Source organism: Strix aluco, chromosome 2 (genome assembly GCF_031877795.1).
Source record: "Strix aluco isolate bStrAlu1 chromosome 2, bStrAlu1.hap1, whole genome shotgun sequence".
NCBI classification, from domain to species: Eukaryota; Metazoa; Chordata; class Aves; order Strigiformes; family Strigidae; genus Strix; species Strix aluco.
In genome coordinates, this window is record NC_133932.1 from 118,932,895 (window position 1) to 118,955,489 (window position 22,595).

At 38.1% G+C, this 22,595-nt stretch overlaps 1 protein-coding gene across 1 annotated transcript in view; it reads right to left on the bottom strand.

The window, feature by feature from the left end:
- The window catches only part of RNF17 (ring finger protein 17), a 51,660-nt gene extending 48,682 nt beyond the window's left edge, over positions 1-2,978 (bottom strand). The window contains 4 exon segments of the mRNA XM_074816990.1: positions 365-420; positions 1,440-1,498; positions 2,187-2,278; positions 2,911-2,978. Coding sequence (XP_074673091.1) covers positions 365-420; positions 1,440-1,498; positions 2,187-2,278; positions 2,911-2,978 — 275 coding nt within the window.
- Positions 2,979-22,595: the final 19,617 nt, after the last annotated feature.

The window sequence follows — 22,595 nt, forward strand, 5'->3', positions numbered from 1 at the left end:
TGCATCTCCACAGCAATGGTAGTGGGGGCATTTCAGCAGTTCTCTCCCTCTGAACCCTTATCAGGGAGTTACCTTTCAGTTCAGTCAGTGCTTAAACCTTTCAGTTCCAAACATTTTCAAGCCAAACCGATCTGTTTCTTGTTGCCTTTCAACGAAATATTTGTACTCAAGTGTCAAGCAAGTTGGGTTCCCATAGTACTACACACCCATACTGAGAACACATTAGTAAAGTTTAAAGAACACATTTAAAAAAAAAAAAAAAAAATCAGTCCAAGAAAAACAGATGGAAATGCTTGCTCGGTCAAGTCCTCCCCTAGTCTGGCATTTAAACACATAAAAACCAGTTTAGCTAAGAAAGGTTTACCTTGCTAGCCTTTGTGAGTTGCCACTGCACAGTCCGAGTTTAAAATCAGTTTTGGTCTAAATTCAGAGGAAAAAAAGTAAAGCAAGTTCAAATAGAGGGTTAAATCCAAGACCCAATAAAAAATGTTTTGTAAGCCCATTTTCACCTTCAGTACCCACCCCGCCCCCATTTCAACGAAAGGAAGCTTCAGAGCAAGGGCTGTTGAATTGAGAGGTGTAAGAAAACAGCTTCCAGGCTGAAGCTCTGCAGCCATTAGTGTATCTTCGTGGTAAGTGAAGTGTTCCTAGTAAAAGGAATGCCGATTTCCCGTTTGCTCTTCGTATTTTTCCCACTGTTATGCAAAACTTCTAACATATTACATTACTGAACCTGATTACAACTTATTTTTTTTTCAATAAAGTTTAATGACAGGGCTGAATCCAAAAATTTGACTTACCTGTATTTTGCAATAAAGGCTAAATCTAAATTTCGAGAGAAAAAAAAGAGAATGCCCACACCCTATCTTTTGCATAAATTAAAAATAGAGAAAAGCATTTAATTTTTGTCCAAATACATATTTCTGGAAAACAAATGGCATTAGCATTACACAGAAAAGATTGACAAGTAGAGCATTTTTTAAAAAAAAAATGCAGAAACATATTCTTAAATTATGCAAAATTATGTTGTTGGTTTTTTTTTTTAAAAAATAATCTTTTAAGACCTTTTCTTTGGGAGTTGACAGGGAAAGATTTTTTTTTTTAAAAAAAAAAACAAACCCCTGTACATATACATATGCGCGGATGAGAGGGTGGAACAGAGCTGGCAACATGAGGCACTAATGAGAACTGTAAAAATAAACCTTTCTAAAACGAGACTTTGGACACCAGATGCACACTACATAGGTATATTGCATAATAAGAAATGCTAGCAAAGATTTGCTAGGGAGTAGGTGGTTATAAAGTGCAGGCCCTTACCTCAGAGAGGACCCGAGATTGCTTTAGGATCATTTTCAATGAAAATGCAAAGGATCCTGTGGTTATCACTACCTTAAGACCACCACAGTGACTACTGAACAAAAAGCTTTAGATCAACTTACTTCTGTAGAAGAGAAACCAAAAAAATCAGTGTCTTCCTCCTTCACATCATCACACATCGCTGCAAAAGCAAACACAGGAAACACTTGACTGTGAATGTTGTTAACTGCAGGACATCTTAATCGACAAGACAAACAGGAATACATGATCATCGGAGTACTCTAAGCAGTATTCATCAAGTCAACAGGAATTTGGACATTGACTTTTGCAATGCCAGAATCTGAAGACTAGGAATAGAAGTCCAGATAAACAGATGTGGAAGTTGTCTGGGAATTACAAAAACTTATTTAATGATTAGGGTATTATCTGCATGATTAGCTATATTACATTGCTGCCACATTCAGAACACGATAAACACATGAAAGGGAAGGCAAAAAGGCAGAAGAAAACATGCATTCAAAATGTGTACCTGTAGTACAGGAAAAAAATTGTTCATAAAGCATCCATAAATACTATGTACTCAACACAATTTTGCAACTCTTGGAAAAAAGATAAGCAGAAAATTCCAGAAAAAATAAGTTTTCTTTTAAAACAAACTTCTCAGCAGCTTTGTCAAGAAAAACAGCAGGAGAAGAAGAGAAAGGTATTGATTGTTCTTGCTAAGTACTGGAAACATAAATAAACAATGTATTAATCAAATCTGGCAACCCATCTATCATCTTTAACAGACCATATAAAAAATTAATTAACAGTGAATACTGCACATCACAAAATTGCTGAAAATAAAAGCCAAGATCCAAAAGCCTTACCTTTCCCATTCATTGTTTTTAACGCATGACAGAAATCGCTGTTTCTCTGATATGGTTCTATAAAATCCTCTTCTAGTACCTTAAGACATTGCCTTCAGAAGTAAAAAGTAGAGATTTAAAATCATTAGGGATACTAACCAAACACAAATTCTGATTTCCAGCTCTCTTAGAACTAAGCTTGCCCACTTTTACCATATGACTTTATGAAGAAGGTGCAATCAATGAAATGCACACCATGCACGCAAACATTCTGTTACCTTTGTTTAACCGGAGAAGCAATTTACCTCCACAATACTGAATTCATTATCAATAAAGGTGGTACTAGAGCTTTTGGGTATGCTGCATTTAAGCTAACTAGAACCAGCATTAACAAACTATAAATTTTAATCACATTCATTCTATCGTTATTTAGCTAAAAATATAATGATCAACAATGATTTACTTACTTGTAACATATACATACAGATCAATATGACATTGGTAGCCTAATATCTCAGTATTTGACATCTCAAGATGCATTTAAAATGTCTTTTTCCCTCAACCTACACCAAATACTAAAATGTTCCACAAACTACGTTTTACATATAGAAGACATAAAAATGGACTCACTTGCAGCGCTGCAAAATACAAACATTATTTTCTACATTTCCTCAGTACTATTTCTTAATAATTATACTGTCAGAATTCAAAAATATCAAATCCACTAATCTCAAAATTCACATACCTTACAGCTTTCATTTTCCTGTGAAGTTTGTCATTACCGTCATCCACCAAGTCTTTCTTTCTACTCATGATGGTGTCTGACTTTAAAAAAAAAAAAGTGACAAATTCTCTACCACATAGGCATTTCATTAGTTGAGCCAACACTACAGATTACTTACATCACTTGGCAAAGAGTAAAATTAAAAAGATAGACACACAATTAATAGAAAACTTACACTCATTTTTTCCTTGAAAAGCAAATCTTTTAAACACAGCAAAACACTGGCCTGTTTTTACAATATCCAGCTACTCCACCATGCTGCTCTACCCCTAACCTTACCACTACCAGACACAGCAGGAGACTCCACTACTGGTCTTCAAAGCTCCTCCCTGACCATGTATCCTCAATGTGATTATTTATCTTTTCTGCACTGTCTCAATATTACAGGTTTATGCCCTCTTTGCAATCCACCATATACACTGACCCCATCTCCTTTCCTTAAGGCCTGCTATCTGGCCATTTACTTTTCCTTCTGTATTTGCTTATAGGCAGCATCTTCACCTCCCCTTCCCCCCCCCCCCCTTTTTTTTTTTTAAAATAATTAACTACTCGACGGACGAGGTGCTCCTTCCTCCCAGCCGGCGCCCAGAGCACCACAGCAACTGCAGATGCTATGAGGCCGCCGGTGAAGACGCTGGAGCACAGACATACCGCCACCACCGGGGTCGGGCCGCGACTGCCCTCAGGGCCCACGGCAGCCGACAGCGCCGCAGCAGGCAGTCCGGCGGGCCCCGCCGCGTGCCAAACCAACTACCCCGACCGCCAATCACCGAGCGCGTCGTCGGCCCCTGTTCCCATCGCAGCCAATCACGGCGAAGAGGGAGGGCACTGGTTGCTGTGGCGCGCGCGGGCAGCCTTCGCCGCCATGTTGGCGCCCTGAGGTGCGGCTGAGTTGCCGCGGTTGGCGAGGCGTTGCTTGGCCTGACCCCTCCTCGCGTCTGCCGGAGAGCAGAGGCTTTTCTTTGCTTTGAAGATAGGGTGTTTCCTGGGCTAGGAGCCATTAAGTCCGTGCTTTGGGCTTGCTTTATTCTACATGCATTCCCATGATTTGCAGAACATGTAAGAAATGTTTTTGTAGTGTTTTACTTCTGATGTTTTGGCTGTCATACATGTAGTATGATACTCTCCAGATTTCTGTTTAAATCACCTCTAGTAAAATACAGTTAAATTTTAAAATTAAAAACACTGATTTTCCCCTGCTGATACCTTGAGCAACAAGTAGAAATGTCCTGCTGTACCTTTTAAGGTCATAGTCATATGATTGGTTTGTGTTTGTTTGAAATGTTTCAAACCTTCAGGGTGGGCAAGCAGACACTGCTCAGAGAACCAGGAATCTTGCAGTCAAAACTGGCCAAAACCAGTATAGAAGGAAAACAAGTATATAGGTTAACTCACACTGCACATGCCCCAGAGGAGAGTTCACCTAAAACACACATTAAAGTGACCCCTGAAGACCAGCAAAGACCCCCATGAAAGACCCTAATGGACCTAAAGCACATGCGTAATTAGGATGCAAATATTACAATTAGTTCCAGGAAAAAGAATGAGTATGTATAACTATTTTAGGAAATATAATGCATAAGTAAATTGTCAAACAATATAAGCTTTGCTTATTATGACTTGTCACATGCATGTTGGGCGGCACGATTCCCCACGCATCCAGCACTGTAATAAACAATGCCTGCCTTCTAAAACTTCAAACTGAGTCTTAGAAGGCTCTTTTGTGACCGAATTTATGGTAACACTACAACTTTTAGACACTTGCCAAATCAGGAACTAGGACAGCTTTCAGAGGCAGGTTTCCTAACTTACTTACACTTTTGCACTGTTCACATAGTAACACTAGGTTCTACCCCATATCTTTCATTTTAAATGTACTAAGTAAAGTATTCGTTAGGCTGAGGTTTTGACTTGGGTAACAAGGCAGAGTTTGAAAGGTCACACAAATTCTACTCTAGGTTTTCTTAATGATAGGGAGTACTTCAGTGGTGTGGCCAAGTCAATAACTCGGCTGAGAAAAGAGCCAAAGGAGAAGATTACGGTCTGCTGAAAGGGCAGAAGAAGAATTTCAGGAGTAATGGGGAACAAAGCATGAAGAAAGGAGCAGTAAAGTTCAAAAATTAGCTAATTCTATGGAGCTAGGTCCTCACCTACTTTTTGGTAAACACCCAAATCAGGCAAGTGCGCGTTGGTTTAATTTATCTACACTGGAATGTGCATGATTTGTTTGTGAGGGGCAGAATTTTCCAGAAGTTATCCTCAAACTGATTCAGCTTGTAAATAATTTCCCTCAGAAGCCCTCATTGTTAACCAGGACATGATTAGACTCGACTTTGTATAAAATCCTTGTGGAGATCTGTTGTCAAATTTTACAGCTGTGCCTTGTGCCCAGTCGGTGTGGTTTGGCCTACGGAAAGTTTGTGGGAAACCCTGTTTGTGAGACTAAAAATCTATATGTCCCAGGCTGAATTCGCACATACAATATAACTTCCCATTACCAGTAGTGTGTTTTTCAGAAACAGCCTCTGGAGAAGTCCTACAAAATACTGCCAAAAGACAGGGCTGGGAACTGAAATTCTTATTTCTCCTTGATGTGAAAATTTACAGACTTGTTAGATAATGGTGCTATGACACATTGTCATTGTCTCATCTTCAGCTAGCCCATGCTCCAACAGGCAACAACTTAGCTGTCTCTCTCTGTCCCATAAGAGCTAAACCCTCTTCTCCTGCTCCATAAATACCAGTCGTCTATTTGCTCAGATTCTCCAATGAGGATTTGCAATGAGGTTAAAATCTCAGGAGTTTTCTCAACTTGTATTTAGCTTTGGAAAATGATTCCTCTATTTCAAAGTTGAAGAAAGGCTTGCGCACTGAAAATTTTGTCTTTATCTTTCATATTCTATGTTAATTCACAAATATTAACTCGTATAAACATTCCTTAGGAACATAGTGAATAACATCTGAGGGGTAAAATGTAGGATGGGTGATGGCAGACCTGTTGCGGATGTAGCAGAGAAAGGGAAATGATAGGAAGAATTGCCTTGGTTAGAGGTCTGAATGCAATTTTAAACCAGCAGGTTTGTCTGAAAAGTAGCCTAACTAGCTCTTTGGTGAGAAACCTAATTAGGCCTAATTAGCTCTTCGGTGGGAAGACAGCTTATCCTTGCTTATATTTCAACTTTAGTTCCCTTTAATAAATAAGTGAACAATAGCAACAAATGCTCATGTTATCATTTTCTGCACAGCTGTACATTCTGTTCTTTATGCCTTTACAAAGAATTATAAAAGCTATACATACATGTTATGTTTTATATCATGCATATATTATGTCTGTTTGTAGTTCTGTCAGCCTATACATGAAAAAGTAAATAAACATACTCTGCACCCCTTCAGTTTTGCACTCATACCACTGAAAATCTGAAGGCAAAACCAGCAACTTGGTTTATTATTTCTGAAAAGACAACAGTAATTTTTCAGAAAAGAAGGAACACCACCTGTCTGTGCCATTAGCTATTCAGAGAACAGTACTGTTGTTTCTTAATTTTATAGGATAGTATTTAAAATGCAGGCAATGTAAAAGTCAGTGTTTCTAATGTGGGTAACCACAAGATGGCAGCATGGATTAACCCTGCGTGGACTCACTTGCCCGCTTCCACTTAAACAAGTGTGCTCTAGGCCACTTCACTAGCTTTGTCTGTGGTAGAAAGTACACCGTATTAGAAAGGTAATACTGAACAGTTTGTTGTCTTTGGTGTGAACAACGTAGTTGTATTTAAAAATCATAGTCAAATGGAGGTTGAAAACACATACATAGTCTAGATCATCTTTCAAGACAGTTATTTGTTCAAATGCATCTTCCTTTCTCATTGTCTGTATCTTGCCTTTTCTTGGCAAGAATTTCTGTTTTAAAATTTAATGACTAAATGCACTAAAACAGGACAGTGTTTGTTTTATGTTTTGGTTTTGGTTTGGGTTTTTTCCCTTTTGTTTTTTTTTTGTCATTTAGATGATAGATTCTGAAATTGTATATCTTGGTTATTTGGTATGTGATTGCTATTGTATTTTTTCTGTAGTATGGTCATGTGATTACATGGTAAATAGAAAAATAGTTTTCCCCTAAATGTTATGTGAAGGGCTGCACATGTGTTTGGAGAAGGAAGGAGACCTGTTATATTACTGCAGACAGGGCCAAATGCAATGACTCAGAAAAGTTTGTAGGTAGGGGATGTGCAGGTGTGTTTGAGGTACGATTTAATCAATGAAATGCAATTATCTAGCATTAACAACTGAATTATCTGGTTTCTAAGGTTTGCATGAGTTAGACAATTTCAAAGTGTTGTGGTCATCTAACAGAGAAACAGTGATACTTGACGGAAATGTAATTTCAACTCCTCAGCTACAGTTTCTGGCTCATAATATTTATAATTATCTTTCTGAAGTACTCCAGATTCAGGTTACTTATACTATGAAAGGGATTAGACTTTTCAGGATCATCAGGTGTTTTTGTTAGCCAGGATGTACTTATTAGTCATTTCTAGAATATCCAATGTGCATAATTTCTGCTGTAACACTACAGTTGGTATTTTGTTCAGTGAAGTTTCTATCATTATAAATAGTTAATTTTCACAACTGTGGTATCTGGCAACAGTTATTCAAGTAAAAGTTATTGTTTATTCATCTTCAGTTAATATGTTGCTTTTACCACTGTGCCTAAAATTACTTTTTATGACCAGTTAAGGTTGATCTAAACCTGTGCTTTTGCTGAAAGGGTAGGTCTTGCATTTTTCCGGTCCCAGGTGTGTGTTCGCCCTTCCATTGTGTTACCACTAGTGTTTCGGAAACCATACAGTGAGCTGGATCTATAGGTTGCTGTTGGGTAACATTAAGTTCCCTCATAAGTGATACCGAAGGCCTTGGATCCTTGCATTTAACAATGCAGTCAGTGGCTGTTCTTGCATGGGCATGTCCTCATAGTAGTGGTTATTGGGTGCTTATATTCAGTAGCTATTATTTATCTAATTTTATATGAATGAAATTAACTGCAAAGTATGATAGATACTTTTTTCTCATCCACCCTGTTGGTTAAAACCAACAAGCTATCTGTAAATGTAATGGTGGACAGTCTGGTCCTAGGTATTTTTGTGGCATTGGTGCTGTACTCACACTACTTTCTTTTCTCTACAGAATCTTTTTTTCTGTATGAAGCATAGCGTAAGAAATTTGCTGAGTTTGTCTTTAGGTATATTAATAGTAAAAATATGACATGAAAATTCATAGGTATAAAAGCATTTAATTTAAAATGTGATTGTGATTTTTATAAGATTCCTTTAATACTTGAATCAGGCTTTCATCCTTTAAAATTCCTCTTACAAGCTTTTTACTGTGAGCATAACACTGTGCTTTTTGTTTAAATTCCATCTTTTTTTAGTGTGTAGGGAAATAGCAGCCAGGGGTTGGATTGTGAGTTGGCCTTGTCTGTTGTGCTCAACTGCTGAATCTGGGAGCCTGACAGAGTTGAGACTGTTGCAGCTCCATCTCTCCAGGTCCAGCCAGTAGCAAGGCTGAGCATGTACTCCCAGTTTTAATTTACTATGAAAAGACTATGATGCACCTTGACCACATAGTATAAATAGGGATATCTGGAAACAAAGACTTGTTAAACAAGCAGAAAATAATTTCTGACTTCAGCTTTCAACCTTTAAAACTCAGTGTGTCTGTATCAAGGCACAGATTTGGGCCCTAGTGCAGAAATGAGTGTCTAATAGAGAAACTAGGGTATCCTGTGGGGTCTGACTGAAGGCTCTGTGTAGGCACTGAAGTTTGTTTGTGGGTCTTTCAGTTATATTTGTTTGTATGGAGATGTATAAAAGATGTTGAAATCTTTCAGAATTGCATGTTGCAGATCAGCACTGGTAGGTGCACTGAAGATGAAATTCTGTCTCTAGACAAACCAAGATTTATCTTTTGTTCTTAAAATCATTAAGAAATTTGCTTTCACAGCAAAAATTTAATCTGAAATTCTTCAGGAAATATTCTTTCTAGTCCACATTTTTGGACCATAAATTATTGTCTAGTTAGTACAATGGGGGAAAAGAAGTCTAGGTTTTTAGGGTCTAAACACATATCTGAGAGGAACATGCTGGTGAGTGGGCTTGTTATTTGTTTTTGCCCTATCATATAATGTAGCTTTAACCTCAACTGTTACTGCTTAGGCAATTCTAAAACACAGCTTAAAAAATACGAAAGATACGTGGAGCCTTCAGGAGGCTTTATTAGAGCCTAAGAAATAACAGTACTTCAATAGCATGTGAATCCGACACTGACAAATGCTAAGCAATGCTTTTTGGAAGCAAATATTTCAACTGCATACATGTTTGTGTAGTCCAGAATTACTATAAATGCTCTAGGAAAAAACCAGAATGGCTCTCTGTGCCACTGCTTTCAGAAACCAAATGAGATGATAGACTATATTAATAGTGATTCCATACTCTGTGGAATATAATATTGCAGAAGATAGTATAATATGCTGTGCTGCAAGGGCTGCATGTAGTTTTGACTGCCGTATTTCTGCTCATGCATAGAAAAAACAACTTCAGCTATGTTTTATGGAGCTTGTTTGCAAGAGCGTGAAGATGTGGTAACCTGGGCAACCAGACTCCCTGGTAAACTTTACAGTGCACACTGAGGCTTGCAGTGTCATCTTTTCATGTATTACTGTCCGAACTAACTGGATCCACGGTAGTTATATGCATATTGCAACCGCATCCCTCGCTGTAGTATCATTATTCAGAGAGAAAGATGAAAATTATTTGCCAGTCACAGATGGAGGTGGTGGAGGCAAAGGCTTAGGGGAAACTATAACCACTCTGGAAAACAAGCATGGTCTCTTCTGTATCTGTGGAGATTACATATGGAAAACATGGTGAAGGGAGATTTGACTCATGACCTACTTTGAGATTTTGTATGCAAAGGCTATGGGTAGTCAGAACGCCTCACCTGAAATGGACAGAGAAGACATTTCTCTCAGTTCTCCTTTGGGGTCTTTCTAAGTCAACAGCTGTGCACTGTAGGCTGTGATGGACGCTGCGATAAACGCAGTGATCTGGTCCTGTGATAAAAAGTACTACCAACAAGTCATCTTCTTTTGTTAAGAACCAAATTTATTAGAATATTTGTTGGAATCACCTACGCGAAATGAAAGTGAAAAGATCAGCAGTATTCTTTCAGTGCCCGTACATGAAGTTTCAGCAGTTCAAGATGCAAATATGCAATGAGATTCCCCTCACAGTAAATAGAATTTACTAAGTGTGTCTGTATAAGCCTCTCAGCATCCCACTGAGCTGCTCAGCTTTGGTTCCCCTTACTGGACCTCTCCATAAGACAATACCACTTGCCTCTTTGTCTTTTATAACCAATATCTAGAAAATAGTTGATTTTTTAAGAAGGTGTTTAGAGGGTATACTAGTCAGAATTCTTCATAATACATTGAAAATGGGTATTGATGAAGGGAGAATATGGTTTATTCCTATGATTAATAAGGTTTTGTCTGATGGTTATGAGCTTGGATATTGAAACTGATGAAATGACAGTTTATTGCTGTAATCCTCCACTAACTTCTTGTATTACCTTGAGCTAGTTAGTTACTTGGTCATCAGTTCTTCTTGTCTATTTTGATTGTTTTGTGATGTTTTGTCCAAAACTGTAGACAAAGTAGTTGGAAAACTATTAGGTGTTGTAATACCCATGAGAAATATCACATACTGTTGGTTCTGAATTCTATTGCTTTACCAATAAAAGTGATGTTTAAAATGAACAGGATTACCACCCCGTGGCACACCCATTCCGATCCCTGGCATTGTAATTACTATCAAATTAATTTTGCCTATTCTAGGAAAGCTATTTAAATATTTTACTAGAAGGTACCCTATGTCTTAGGGTTTTTCTGTTTTTCATGTGTAAAGAAAAAGGAATAGAACCAATGACAAATGGAGAATCTGAATTTAAAGAGACTGCTAAGCAAGTGGGGCACATTCTCAGGACTGTATTTTAATTTTACATCTATCACTCTCTACACAAGGTATATTAAAAATCCAAGAAAAATATTTGTGGTCCCAGAGAAAGCTATGATTGCATGCCTCTTGTACCTAGTGTTCCCAGAAATTATCTTTGTATTGTTCATTTTTTTGAGTGCACATCTGCTATTTAAGAAAGTGTAAAATGTTGCTGCTATGTATACAGCATATGAGAATTAATACACCCAGAGCTTCTGTTGAATCAAAAAGAAGATCTGTATTTTAAGTTTCACTTCCTTTCAAAAACCAAGAAAATACCATGAACAGAAATTCTTTTTGTTTACCTTGGCTGATATAGCTGTCTGCTTCATCTTTCATGTACTTATCCATCTTTCTGATTTTTTCTGGAATAATAATTGAAATATGTAGTTAATAACTTCTATTGGTGAAAAAGCTATTTTTTAGTACGTTCATATATTGCTGAGCATAAAATTAAGGTTGATATATACGGAAATATATATATAAGGAAAAAAGACTCCAAATCACTTACAGGAACATACACTTTTGTTCTTTGCATTTGAAGGTAGAGGTAAAAATCACGGTGAATGATTAGAAATATGCAGAGATTTCTGTAGGAAAAAGCTTAAATGGGCTATAACTTTTAGGATGGATGTCACTGAAGAATGGAGTATTGGGTAGAGTTTTCTGTAAGAACATGGACAGGCATGGTTGTTCATTCCTTCTAAGTGACATAATAACCAGAAGGCACCTGATGAAATGATAAAATGACAGGCTTAAATTAAGCAAGAAGTACTTTTGAAAACAATCCATAATTTAACAATAAAAATTACTTCCTACAGAATTAGAAATGTATTAAAATATGATCAGTCAGTTTTATGGTCCATGAATTAGACCAGAAGAACTGTTAAAAAGGGTGACGCACACATGATCTATTAGAGCTCTGTTAGTCTCTCAGTGCTCACAGCAAAGGAGTCTTCTAAGGGAAGTGCCATTCCACGCTGCCTATTTTTATGTTTGCTCTAAGCATCCACTTATGGCCACAGTAAGAGGTAAGGTCACTTTTCTCAAATTGTGTCTTGGTATGGACCAGTATATTTTTGCTTTTATTTCCATGGTAGTAGTTTCTGACCCCAAGAATCTAATAAAGGTCTAATACAAAGTTAATATTGTAGAGTAATACTGTGATATAGTGCCTTTCTTTTTGGAGAAATAAATTAATCCATGGCACAAGATGATAAAATTTTTACACACATATACTTATTTCAGGTGTGTGATTATTTTTTTATACATGGTTTAAATCCATTTATGATACCGGTGACTAAGTAGTTACACATGATAGCATCACTAAAATATGTTTTGAGTTTTAGTGTATTCCCTGGTTGGGTAAACATCCCGATTAGCATTTTGGCTGATACATTAACTTGAGCAAAGATGACATGGTTTGAGTGGAGACTGGGAAAAACATTATTTCACATGAAGATATAATCCTTCCAATATAGGCTGACGGCTTGCTGATGGAATGCAATGGGGAATCATGAAGAGCAATTAAAGCACAAGCTTACATTTCCTGTGATAGGCATTCTGGCGCCTTATTTAATTCAGACAAGAGCTTGTTTGTGAATATTTATAATGTGCCTCAAGTTTGTAGCATTTCAGAGAATATATAATGAAAATTTATGACATGTATTAATCATGGGACAAAAAAGCATTTTCCACTATCTGTTTGTCTTCTGTGAAGGAAGGGCTTTGCTGGATTTTCTCTCCATGTTGCTTTCTCCATTTCTTCAGTCACATTTGTCAGGCTGAAATAATGTGTGGAAGCTCTTCCTTGTAAATCACATATATTCCAGGAATCACTGGAGTTCTAAATGGAAAATGTGAAACCTGTTCTTCTAAACTGAATAACATACACAGCCAGATTGGAGCAGTAGAGCAGTGACTGGAACAAGGAGAAAAACAAATTCAAACTTTTCAGGCAGACTTCAATTAAAATAATGGAAAATACTAGGATAGAACCAGAAATGCTAGAAGTTCCTCAGAGTATATTTCCATGTGTTTACAAAGGGAAGCTCAGTCACATTCCAGGCAAAGTTGATCAGTTCATTCCTGGCCAGTTGTTTTCAGTCTTTCCAAGCAGGTCATAGGTCCAAGAGTCCTGGACACATGTTTAGAAACCCAGTTCAAGTTGTTGTTATCCTGGAGTCGCTAATGAGTCCAGGAAACAGCCTACAGACTGGTTTGAAATTTTATGTTGTTTTTGTTTGGTTGGTTGGTTTTGGGGGTTTTTTGTCAAGTGCTTTTAAAAAACGATGCATCTCAGATGAGGTTCTGTATGGAGTTTGCAGTTGAGGAATGTCATTAAGACCAGTTGGTTCAGCAGCTTCTGAATGTGAACTTGAAGGGAGATTACTTGAGAATGTAGAAGAAAAGACCTACGGTGTTTGTGAAAGTGTAGGTGGGAAGAAAGGGCTTAAGGAGAAAAAGCTTGACAAAAAGTGTATTAATCCCAGCCCAAAATACTCTGCTGAAAATATTACCTGGTTTAATTTACCTTGTTCTTTGTTTTCTGCTTGATGTAGCAGTAGAAGCTCTCCTTAGGACTGATAAGAGCCCCTAAGTTTTAGTAATTCTTGAGGCTAATAAGAGCATTGTATTTTCCAGCTTTCCTGTAGTATTATTAAAAGGTACAGCTTCAAAAGGAGTTCCAAAGCTCATGCAGAATACTGTTAAGCTATGTTGCTCTCCATTATAACAGTTACCTCAGTAAGGCTGGGAAGAAATGAAGATGGCAAAACAGTGGTATGGCTTCACTGGATTCTTCCTGGAAGATTCTCAAAGATATCACAAGAAAAGGTTTGAAAATGTGTCTGGCTAACTTATTCTTCTCCCTCCTGTCACCCAGCTGACACCTTCTAAAGAAAGCCAGGGCCAGAAAATTCTAAGCAGAAATGGCCTTGCAGAATAACGTTTTCCAGATGGGGCTGGTTCCCTGCAAACACTCCATGAGTGCAGTTTCAGCCCTTGTTTAGCCCTACTTATGAACAAGCTGACTTGCCTAACCCTTACTTGTGAGTAAGTTGACTAGAGTGATATGGGACCCAAAGAAGTGGCTAATAGCAGGTCTCTGCTACTTGTGATTAAGAACTATCATGTCTGCAACCATAATAGGCATTTGCTATGTCACCTTGAGGGTCATTTTATAAGCATATGGATTCCAAGATCTTTGTAACCTGGACATAATTCATGTGACCACCCTCTTGTAATTAGCGAAGAGGAACAGGCATTTTTAGAATATTGGTCTTTGCATTCTGAAGGAATTGTTTAAGCAAAACTTTCAAGTGCCTATTTTTCTCCACGGATCATAAAGGGAACTTAGAGAGACCTAAGTTCTCAGTTCCCTGAGATCGGGACATCAACATTACGACCTTTCACTGAGATGAATCCCACCCAAATGATTCTGCCATCTAATAATGTGTCTGGAAGAGTTTCCTCTCCAACCTGTACAAATTCTCTTGCATTCTGTCCATTCACGGTAGCTGTGTACTGGGTTTGGGATTTATTAATGCTTTCAAGCACGACTGAAAGAAGACCAAAGTGCAATTGTTTACTACAAGTGAAACTTTGAAGAAGTGTGCAGAAGTGCCAAGGGTGCCTGAAATCTCAGTCCCTGGGAAAAAAACAAAGGTTTCATTTTATGCTCATCTAGCAACTGACTTTTCAAAGTCAAATTAATTCAACTGAAATGGTAAAATAATCTGACCACAGGGAACACACTTATAGGGTATCTTTCTTTTAGCAGAGTAGGTAAAAGTGCATTTTTCATACTGCTGTATTAAAGAGACCATCCCCATGCTCCTGAAGTCATGTGTTCTTATCCACTCTGATGTCAGTCTTCAGAATTTTTGATCTGGTATGAGAATTTACTGAATATTATTTTTTGAAAGATTCACATAATATCTTACTTTTTTAAAATATAAAAGAGATTGTGATGCTCTTACTCTCCATCCAGTTTAAAAGCTACGGCCCACACTGTAAATGTATTTGCAAATTGCCATAAATTGAATTAATATAACTGCGGTTCTAGAGGCTTTCAGTTAAATTAATAACATTAACTGAAATGTTAGCCGTTTGCCAGTTTTTGCAAAGATGGTACAAATTAGTTCAGTCAGCTTGGCTTTTACTTATTTTCTTTGTTTCTTTGTTTTATTGTAATTTCTGTTTGTAATTATTACTGTAATTAATTGGTAAAGGTTTATGGCAAGCAATTAAAAAAAGCCACTGAAAAGAAAAACTTGTTTGTGTTTTTCTAATAAGATATAGCATTTGCTTTCTGATGATTCAAGTGGCAGGTTATGTAAACATTTCTATTTCTGATCCTTGTAAGGCTTTTGTCTCTTGTCTATTAAGTATTTTGTGGGGGAAAACATGATCATCAAGTCGGCAATCTGCCTAGGATTTCAGAAGGCATGAAAATAAATAATTACACATGATGAAAACATTTAGGATATTACATTGCGATCATTTCATATCACTGGCAGACGCATTTCAGGAAGAAAAACATTACATAAAGTCTAGTGGTACAGTAAACAAGGGGATTTAAAGACTGATGGATATTGCTGTCTGTTCTGTCCCTAGGATAAAGTATCAACTGTAATACTTTAAAATTAGGTTTTCTTTTTTTTTTTTTTTTTTTTTCCAAAACAGAGAAATCTGCAGGTGGCTGAAAATAAATAATAAGACTTTGGCAGTCTGTAATAGCTCTTACTGGAAGGCATAAACTAGGGGAAACGGAGGACCTAATTTCCTAGAAGGATTTCCCCCCAAGGTCACCTGAATTTGTGAACATCTTACCTTGGTCCCTTACCTAATCATTAGGAGGAACAGAGCTACTCAGTTCCAGGTTCCAGGCCTGAATAGTACAGTGTGTCTGTAATATTCATAATCCCTTTCAGAATCCGAATGTAGCTGATATTCCCCTTTATTTATTTCTTTTATCCTTGCTCTGACTATAATGCTAATACTCATCTGAACTTTTGCTCAGAAAGAGTTATATACTACATCAAAGGAGGAAGTGAAAATGATCATTAAAAGACAAGGTGGCCTAATTTAATGTAATTAATCTACCATGTTAAAAATAACTTAGACATGTCTGGTTTTCAGAAGTGTTGCACTTTCAGAAGGCTGGTAGAAGACAGTGGCATTAGCACTTTCGTAAAATAATTCCTATGCCCATATGCACGTGGGAACAGAAGCTTTTGACAGCTCCTATGGAGCTATATATGTATCTATACTTTTAAATATTGATCTTGCCCTCTGATCTCATAAACTGAATCTACTTAATAAACAAAGCAACTTGAAGACCTTTTTAAACAAAGTTCAAGAGATGTTGTTACATCCTTGGTTTTTGTCAGCTTCTGTGCTTGAAACCCTTGAAGTAAGGAGTGCTACTTCCACTCATCTAGTGTGAACCTGCTTTTGTATCAAAGAAGTCCCCTTGACTTCTCCCATTTGGGAAACTATGTGGTCACTGCACACTACTGCATGAGTGATACAGGGTCTATGATTCACATTGCTCTTAGCCTGAATTAGTGAGAGTTTGGGCCAGAGAAAGTGGAGAAACTGAACACATTTTGTCTTTGAAAGAAACAGAGGAATTGCCTCATCAGTAAGGAGTCATGCAAAAAGTGGGTAATTCATAACGAGAAGTTGTTTGTGCTGATTTGTGACAAACACATGAGGACATACAGATTTTATTTACAGGGATGGCTCTTGTAGGCTTTATCTTCAACAGTAACATAGAAGATAGTAGATATTATACACCATGCTCATGCAAGATGATACACTTCAGAGAAAAGCACAAGTCTTTAGGATTGAGTGCTTAATGGTGCTATAGGTTTCTGGGAAAGATAAATGCTTTGCTGTATAGAGGTAACACATCCTCTCCTGCCTTTGCTGTATCTCATCTGTGACTGCTAAACCACCTGTTCTCTGAGTGGCAGCCTTTTTCAGATGTTGTTAGGAGGGAAGTGTGTGTCCCAAGACCATTAGTGCCACTTTCTTCCATCAGATGTTGTGTTATGGATGTCCTCAACTAAGATGTAAACTGGGCCTGTATATGTTCTGTGAAAGGATTTTGACATTATGCAGTTTAGAAGTCACTTAGTAAATGGGAGTCCATAATGGTATGTTTTTGTGAACAAGGCAAGCGTCACCTGAAAGATACTTAGTGTACTTTTTCTGTTTGGCAGGCCTCACGGCTCTATTATGCCAGTTCTGGGAAAGCACATCAAGAAAAAGGTGGACTGGTTGGATAGAGTCCCAGGGAAAGCAGTCAGACATGTCAGGGGACAGGAGAGCACAGCCAATGGAATGAAAATTAAAGGAATGTGAATAACAGTAAGGTGGGTTCTCTTGGAACATATGAAAGGTATCAGAAAGAAAGAAGTCAATAGACTGCCCTTCATGTTCACTGAAGACGGAACAGAAGTTCCTTCTGGGAGCTTTAGCTGAACAAAGTTCGGACTTTAGCTGAAGCAAAGGCTAGTTAGGTTAGATACTGTCGAAGAGTGTTCAAATGTTAGGGAGAGATAAGCACTTAATGAGATAACTGATATTTGAAACTACTGCACATCTTAAGAATATATTAAAAAAACATCTCTCAGGAGCAGTATTTGACCCTGGCTTAGAGTAAGGTGTTGGACCATGACCTTATAATGTTCCTTCTCTATCTATTGCCTGTGATTTATTGGTAACTACTTACAATATTGACGTTGAAAAGGTAAAAACTCAGAGCACCAGTTTATGAGAGTAGCTGTGCTGCTTTTGGTTGGGGTAAGGTTAAATTTCTTCACAGTAGCTTGTATGAGGCTATGTTTTGGATTTGTGCTGAGAACAGTGTTGATAACACACTGATGTTTTAGTTACTGCTGAGCAGTGCTTACACAGAGTCAAGGCCCCTTTCTGCTCCTCACACCACCTCGCCAGTGAGTAGATGAGAGGTGCACAGAAAGTTCGGAGGAAACACAGCTGGGACAGCTGACCCCAACTGACCAAAGGGATATTCCATACCATATGACATCATGCTCAGCAATAAAACTAGAGGGTAGGTTGGTGGTGGAGGCTGCTGCTCAGGGCCTAGCTGAGTGTCGGTCAGTTGGTGGTGAGCAATTGTTTTCATTTGCATAATTTGTCTTTCTTGGGGTTTATTTTTCTCTCTCTTTTTTATTTTTTTCCTCTTTTCCTTACAATTTTCCAATAATAGTATTAATATTAATAATAATAAGTATTATTATTTCTTTTTAATTATTAAACTGTTTTTATCTCAACACACCAATTTTCTCACTTTTACCCTTCTGATTCTCTTCCCCCATCCCACTGGCAGAGTGAGTGAGCAGCTGTGTGGTGCTTAGTTGCTGGCTGGGTTAACCATGGCAGTAGCCTTACAGGATCAGACCAAAGACTGAGCTAAGCCACTAAATCAGCATGACCAAGTACCTCTCTGGAGTGCCTGTATGCTAATGCGTGCTGCATGGGGAGCAAACAGGAGGAGTTACAGGTCTGCACGTGGCTGCAGGATTACAATCACACTGTGATCACAGCAACATAGTAGGATAGCTGCAGTGGATTGGAAACACAAGCTGGGAAGACAAGGAGGGGGAGTACAAGAATGTGATGGGCATACTGGATCAAGTCCACGAAGGGCCATGGAGATGATTAAGGGCTTGAAGCATCTTCCATATGAGGAGAGATTTAGAGAGCTGGAACTGTTTATGCTGGAGAAGACTCAGGGGTCCTTATCAGTGTTTATAAATACCTGATTGGAGGGAGTGAAGAAGATGGAGCCAGAGGCTTCTCAGTGGTATCCAGTGACAGGACAAGAGGCAATGTACACAAATGGAAAAATGGGGAATTCTGTTTGAACATAAGAAAAAACTTTATTATTGTAAAGGTGGTCAAACACTGAAAAATGTTGCCCAGTGTCTTCTTCCTTGAAAATAGTCAAAACCCAGCTGTGAACAACCTGTTCTAGGTGACCCTGCTTTGAGCAGGAGTGTTGGAGTTGATGGTCTCCACAGGTCCCTTTCAACCTTAGTAAATCTGGGTTTCTATCAAGTGGTGGTAAATGTATTCATAGAGAAACAGTAGAGGTACAGATTGCTCCTTCTGGTTTGTCCTTTTAGCTTCTGGACTCAGTAGGTTAAATATTAATCATGTTTAATAGTCATTGATAGATCTTCTCTGCATAAATCTGTTTAATTATTTTAAACCTATTTATGCTTATAATTTCTCTGGCATGTTATGATAACGAATGCCACAATTTGATTAGGCATAACATAGTTCATGAGGCCGGGACTATAAAATTAGGCCAGTGAATTCCCCAGAGCACAAAGCTATTAGCCATTGATATCGGTATGAAGGTTTCATGGGGATCAGAGGGAGAATGTGACTTTCTGTGGTAACTAAACACTTAGGTCCTTATATATTCAGTGCCTTTTGTTTACATTTGCAAATCACTAAGAAAATCTGGTCCACTCTAGGCTGCTTCTCTATTTTGTTCACTTTTATCTCTCTGCTCCTTCTTTGCCTTTCTTGTCTTTGAAAGGATTCTGTCTTGTTTTTGTAACATTTCCCTCCATGGTGCAATGCTCAACTCATAACAGAGCTATTTTCACTCCTGCACATCACTGCTTGATGAAATAGTTTTGATTCCAGATTACTTTTATGTGCTTTTAAAGCAGATAGCCCAGCAAAGGAGGACTTACGACTGTGTACTTGGGTAGATAATGCTGGATGAACTTGCCTCATGCTTACAAGGGTCTCTGCAACCATGAGAGAGGCTAACGTGAAAAAAGGTGATGAGTGGATTTCTAGAGATCTTTATATATATGTATCTATGGCTATGCAAATGTGTTGTGCCATCTCACACATTCGAAAGCCTTTCTGTAAAACTGTGTGAATTTAAAAGAATACAGTGCAAAGACTAATATTAGAATATGTTTATACTTTGACAACACTAATTCATGTATTGAGTTACAATCTTACAAAGTTACTCTTAAAGCTTTACTCAAACAGTACAAAATGAATGACTAATGAATTTTCAGTAATGTAAAAAATTCGTTGTGCTTTTAAAAATGCTTGAAATGCCATTTAAATTACTAAAGCTGTTTTTTTACTGCCATGGTTACTACTATCACTACCAAAAATAACAAAGCTTTGTAACTGGTCCTGATCCAGTTGAAGTAAAGACTGATTTTGTGTGAAAAACCTTCTTGAGAATTAACTTTAGTTTTACTGGATGCAATCCATATTGTTTTTTGAAATGAGTTACCATTATGAACTTAATTTCTTGCTTTTCTCTTGACTAGTTCAGAACATTATAGTCTTAGACTACTTAAAATATACAAATCTTACCTCGGTTATCAAAGAACATTTTGGGGCAAATGTTTCCTAGGTGGTGTTTTGTTTTGGCTTGTTTTTTTTTTAAACTTTATGAATTAGTACTCCATCTCTTTTTGTGTAATTTTGAATTATCTGAATTTTAGAAAAAAAATAGAAAAATAAGAAACAAAAGTGTGGAACAGAGCAAAACAGAGAAATGATGCTAGAAAGCGTGGACTCTGAGTAACTTCGGTTAATTATGTGAGAGGTGCATGGCTGGCTGTGGAAGTCAAATCCAATCATTTGGCCTTTAGCTCAGGTGCAGTTCTTTAGCCACGGCTCTTGTGGGCCTGTGTAGTTCATGCCATTTTGCTGTGTATGAAATTGTAGGTTTCCTTGCCTGTTCCTACGTGATTGTCTCAACTGGCTGTTTATGGTGCCACTAGTTGGGTTGCAAGTGTGATGCCCAAGCTGCTTCACCTCCCTCCTTGTTACATCCAGGCTGATAGTTCTACTCACTTTGAGGCCAATGGAAAGAAAGGCACAAGGGCCTCTCTGTGTGAGAAAGTTACTCTAGAATAAGATGGAGCATGGGTTTCAAAGACTGCACTTCAACATTAATACAGTCCACTCACAGAATTAAAGTGTCCATAGAGGCAGCTTTGGAGAAAAAGATTTAACTAGCATAAAATACAGAATCAGAGGAACTGAGGTTAGGAATATTTTCTGTGAAAATCTTTCCCTGCATTGCATTGACAAGAGGGTGAGGTACATATACAACAGCCAAAACCAGATGCAGAGATGGAAAGCCAATGTCCTGCTGAGCCACAGAGCATTAAGAGCATTACCTCCACAGCCCTTTCTGCTCCCCCTGCCCCTTCATGAGTCTGCTGAGCTGTAAATTAGAGAGATGAAGAGTGTGCAGGGAGCACAGCTTTCCCATGTGTGACGGAGTTCAAGCAGATGGATATTTCCAGCACAAGGGACATGGGAGGGCTGGAGTAACTATCCTGCTGTGTCTATATGAAGGTCAGAAAGCACCTCTGAGCATCTCCACTGTAACAGGCTTCCCCATGGCAGCTCTGCTGCTTGGACTGAGCACGAAGGCTGGCCTGCTGTGCTGGAGAGAAGGGGACAGCATGCACAGGTCCAACAACATGCTAGCACCCGCTGTCAGAGCTGATAGGGCTCGCATGGGAGATACTCAGTATGCTCTTGTAGTTCAGGACAGTGCACTGCATACCCTAAGAATATGACTGTGCACAAGGCCCTGGACAAGGCCCTCATGACGAGACTTTTTAGGTTAATTAGGAGGGATCAGCACTGAGAATTCACCCACTTTTTCTTTTTTTTCTTTAACAGCTTTATTTTAAGAACTGTGAAAAGAAGGCATTCCACTACATCTCTGCAGAGAAACAAAAGGCAGAAGCTTTTGAACGATTGCCCCTGTGGCAGCCTTTCCTCTGGGAGCTAGTTTAAACAGTTACATTGCTGTACACTCTGGCAGAGGGCTTACAGCACTCAGCTCATTGCAGGAGAGGGAACCAAGGAGATGGATTTCTACAAATGCATTCTCTTAAAAATATAGAGTAAAAAGTGTAGCAGCTAGCAAAATCTAATGCAGTCTAATCTAATCTTTAACATGGATTTTTCATATAAAAAATGGGAAGAAGAAAATTACCTTTACTGTGACAATATCAAGCATGCAAGGACTGGTTAAAGAGAAGACCACTGTTATGCCAAAAAGTTTTGGATTAATTTTTCTTGTTCTACTAAGAGATTTCCTATATTTTATTCTCTATGGTATCTTTTGTCATCTTGCATAACTCACGTGAAACTGTTTTATGGTAAAAAATGAACACAGGGCTGAGAGAGAGAAGGTTCAAGAAGAAAAGTAAATAAACAGAAGATTCAGTATAAATCCTTGTAATGTCAGGCAGGCAACATTAAGTAATAACTGTAGAAGCATAAAGAAATTAATTCCAAATGGAGTAGCATGCTTTTTACTGTATGAAGGTGAAAGAATTCTTAAAACATTGGATCTGCCAGAGGCTGCCAAACACTTGGGAACTAACAACTGCCCTTTAGAAAAGTGTGCAATGCACAAAGATATACAAAATATTGTCAGATCAAGGCTGTAGCAAAGACAATTCACTGGGAGCAGATTCTTGTCCTACTGATGTGAAATTGCCTCTCTGTGAGCCAGCAGGGGATTTGCCTCCAGCAGTTTAGCTA